General features: G+C 41.9%; 1 protein-coding gene across 2 annotated transcripts; it reads left to right on the top strand.

Annotated features, from left to right (window-relative positions):
• Positions 1-165: 165 nt before the first annotated feature.
• LOC118421361 (cyclin-D-binding Myb-like transcription factor 1) lies at positions 166-2,709 on the top strand. Of its 2 annotated transcripts, none has more exons than XM_035828620.1 (5): positions 166-287; positions 595-700; positions 1,130-1,208; positions 1,746-1,879; positions 2,520-2,709. In XM_035828620.1, exons 1-5 carry the CDS (start codon positions 270-272, stop codon positions 2,687-2,689), a joined length of 507 nt encoding a protein of 168 aa, XP_035684513.1. In that variant the 5' UTR covers positions 166-269; the 3' UTR covers positions 2,690-2,709. The 2 variants fall into 2 exon arrangements, with proteins under 2 accessions (XP_035684513.1, XP_035684514.1); XM_035828621.1 differs by having other exon boundaries at positions 2,523-2,708.
• Positions 2,710-4,054: the final 1,345 nt, after the last annotated feature.

The following is a 4,054-nucleotide window of genomic DNA, read 5'->3' as shown; positions in this document are numbered from 1 at the left end:
GGTATCTAAATCAGTAAATTTCAGCAAGTAAGGTGTTTCTCTGTAAGATTGCGTGATTGAAAATGACATTATGTTGGGCAGATGGTTTTAGCCCCAGTAATGGTGCATACTGTCTTCAGATTTGAGATTGGTTGTTGCAGTCAAAGCACTAGTACATGTAGTAGTAGTACATTTGTCATTTACACTTGTCACTGTTTTATTTCTCTTCAGGAGTGACTATCAAATTTGGACATTTCAGTCGACAAGAGATCGCAATTCTGAAGAAGAACATGGAAAGCTTCTGTGAGGTAAGTACTTCTGGTCCATTTTTATAAAAAATATTTGCACAACTCTACTGCTCTCTTCAAGTACAAGGACATATTCACTGTAACAAGTAGTTACTACACCCCAAGGGAGTTAAATATTGTCCCTAACTTTTCCCTGCATTTCAACTTTTCCCTGCATTTCAACTTTTCTCTGCATTTCAGTGATTCCAAACATTCACACAGTCTTGCCACATATTAGTGCTGCTGTTTTACTGTTACTTGCAAAATTAGGGAGGGTAAGGGGCTGAAGTCTGCCATCTCTGATTGCCCTGTTGTTGATGATTTGTAGATACATGGTGTGGAGGAACCAAGGACTCTTCTGTACCCAAACCAGTATGAGGAAAGGAAGGCACTGAAGAAACTGATCCATGAGGCAGGGCTGTTCAGACATCTAGGTAAGAATTTTAGGTCTCAAGAAAAAAGGAACATTCCATGGCTTCATAAGCATAGAATGTAGACTCTTTTTGTATTAAATGAAATATGTTTGATGATCATTGTGGTACAAATATAGATGTGCAACCTACCTTTTTTTGTCACAGGCTAATGGTTGGTTAATTCGATGACTTCAGCTAAGCTCAAGACGTTACCAAATAGTGACATAGCTCAACTCGCCACAGCATTGTTGGAGTTAATACGAACATATTTGTTGTTGGACTATTTCTTGTGTCCAAATCATAAGAAGTACATGTCAAATAGCAGTTACTCAGATGCCCAAATCATATCCAGTTACTTGGGTAATTGCATATACTATCTGGCATATATTATTACCTGGATGTCCAACCTTCATTGATGCAAAAATGATATATGTTTTTTATGCCCTGAAGCCCAAGGTCTGGACCGGCCCTTGTGGAATGTGTACACCAGAGCCAGGTATATGTACAGTAACGCAGAAGTCACCGGCAAGTAAGTGACAATCTACATGTACTTTATTTTACTGTGAAATAATACATAGCAGTTGTTTTTTTGCATGATATCGTTCTTGTTCAAGTAATGCCTATAAGTATCTTTACTGAGAAAGACTACCAAGTAGTTTCATTTCTTTTTGTTCATGGTAGCGTTTCTGTTCAAGGAATGCCTACTAGAAATTGTTCCTAAGATTCATGATCTTTTGTGGAAATATTGTTTTTATGATCTTGACTATGTTGAAGACCTCATGGCAAATTGAGCTTTAACAGCTTTGGTTAATTTCATTATCAGGAACTGAAATCAAGTACTGTAAATGTTCACGGAGATTTAATTTTGCGGTAGCGGGGAAATGGACTTTTCGCAGTGGTTTCAATTTCGCGGTAGCAACATGCACTGTAATCTCTTACTGTTATGGAAAATTGTTCGCGGTGGTTTTGAATTCGCGGTAACGTGGCCGCTGCGAAAACCGCAAACATTAAACCACCGCGAACATTTCTGCATTTGCAGTAATTTACATGTGCATGCTTTTTGCAGATGGACACCAAAGGAGCACAAGAAGCTCATGCAGTTGTATGAGCAGCACGGGCCTCGCTGGGCACTTATCAGCAAGTCCCTGGGGCGCTTTGAGGACAACATTAAGCAAAGGTTTCGCCATACGAGAAGGAAATGTATGTGGCACTATGCAATTGTTTACTCTTCAAGCATAAAATGAACTAACTCCCAGGACCTGAAATGTAATTGCTAAATGTTGATGAGACTTACCAGCAATATATATATACAGTATACAATAAAAATATACAATATACAATAAAAAAATGAAGCCAACTGTAGTAACTGTAGAATGTTTCACTCCCCATGCAAGATTTTCAAAATGCAACCCCCTTGTAAGCTGTGGGCAACAGGATTAGTATATCCTTTGACAAGTACTCTGGAGGTGTTGGCCTTGTAGAGTACTGTCAGCTTGTATAAGTTACTATAACTGTGAGCATAGTGGCTTAGATGAATGAGTCCAAATTTTTTAGCCTGTGCATGTACTGTTATCATGCAAACTGCAAAGTGGTCTTGTGGGTAGGTTTGTTACCTTAGAATTTACAGGTTTTGGATTTGAATCTCCAGCAGGTCCTGATGTTGTGCCCTTGAGAAAGGCACTTGACATCTATTTCCTCACTTGACTCAGGTTGGGCATTGATGTAGATAGCTTCTTTTTCTCCCCTCACTACATAATCCTGTTGATTGTCAAATATCTTGATGTTGTCTGAAGAAAAAATGTCCATGTTCTGACTATGTTTTACTTGTTGATCCCCCCAGCAGCTATGGGAAGATGGTCGGCCAAAGAGAGCAGACTGCTGATCCAAGCAGTGCAGGCAGTTACAGGGAAGCAAGACGTCACCAACGTCACCTCAGGCATCAGCTGGCAGGCGTGCTCAGACTTCATGAACAATGTGAGGAATGGTAGACAATGTCACAACCACTGGTGAGTCATAGTATTGGCTGTAGTAAGTAATCCACACTGAGTTACCTTGGTTCTCTGACACCTGAGGTTGTCATGTGGTAAAGATTGTTGACTTGGATTCTGAAGGTTCTGGGTTTGAATCCCGAGCAGGCCAGTGTTGTGCCCTGGCAAAAGGGACTTATTTCCTCATTGTACTCACGGCAGGTGAAAATGAGTACTGGTACCTAGCTTCAATTAAGGGCATCCTCTCAGATAGAACAAAGGGACCATGGCTCAATGTTTAAGGAGACACACCTCAAGCGTGGTGTTGACCAACTGGTGTCGATGCAAATTCTGACCAATCAGAAGGAGCAATACACAGGAAATTAAGGGATTATGCAGACATTGGCCAATCAAAAGGAGGCCGGGCTGGCTGGAATCTATGTGTTACGGCATCATAACCAACATGGAACGGGGCCTTCTGATTGGTCCATGGCGCCTAGTCTGTGTAACACAAACTCCACTGTCCAGGGCTGTAACTGGCCCCTCCCGCGGAGTTTGTGCTCCACTAGCTATAAGCTGAGGGAACTGTTGTGGAATGTCTCAACACCAATGGTAGGCCAGGATTTAGGTCGAGCCCACATTACCGTGGAAACCAGTAAATTAGTATGTCTCCACCACCCAGACGGTGGGCGGGCTATAGTTGCCTCTCCCATTGTCTGTGCAGGCTGTGGTTCTCTGTGTGAAGGACCCATGGGAGCAGAGGCATGTTTGTGTCGGGAAAACAACATCTTGTGGGGATTTCAAGAAACTTGAAGGAATCTTGGAGCGCAGACTTTCTTGGAACTATTATTTTGCCTGGTGGTGAGATCTTATGTGGCCAGCAACAAAAGCTTGGCTTAAACGTTAAAGTACATTTCTTTGATCTATATGGGCAGACAACTGCAGAAAAACAGTTGGTTCACAATTTTCACATTCCTTCTTCGGTGTAACGGGACAACTGTTAAAAAAAAGACATCATTTTAGTAGAACTTTGTATACATAGTTGGTTTACCATCAGTACAAGTGGCACAGATCAAGGAGATCAACGACAGATAAGAGGTGTGATGCTGTCAATCACCACATAGCAACCCACCCCAGTCCATAGCAACCAAAAGCCAGGCTCTGGTGGGCTCATGACAATTACATACATTACCCGTATATGGAAAACCCAGTTCCGCTGGCTTATGGCCATTCTCCATCAAGCTTCTAGAGGGCCGGCGGATGTTTGGCGGGCTGCTATAAGCGAGATTTAATCAGGCTACATGGCGCCTGGCTATATGTTAATTGTACTTGATGTACAAAATGACCAAGAAGGTTGCAGAAAGTTACAAATTCTAGTGTTATCAACCTAGCATCAGGAGTTTTTGGT

The sequence above is a fragment of the Branchiostoma floridae genome, chromosome 8 (genome assembly GCF_000003815.2).
Source record: "Branchiostoma floridae strain S238N-H82 chromosome 8, Bfl_VNyyK, whole genome shotgun sequence".
NCBI classification, from domain to species: Eukaryota; Metazoa; Chordata; class Leptocardii; order Amphioxiformes; family Branchiostomatidae; genus Branchiostoma; species Branchiostoma floridae.
The sequence above is the reverse complement of the archived record's forward strand: the minus strand, read 5'-3'. Positions and strand labels throughout refer to the sequence as shown.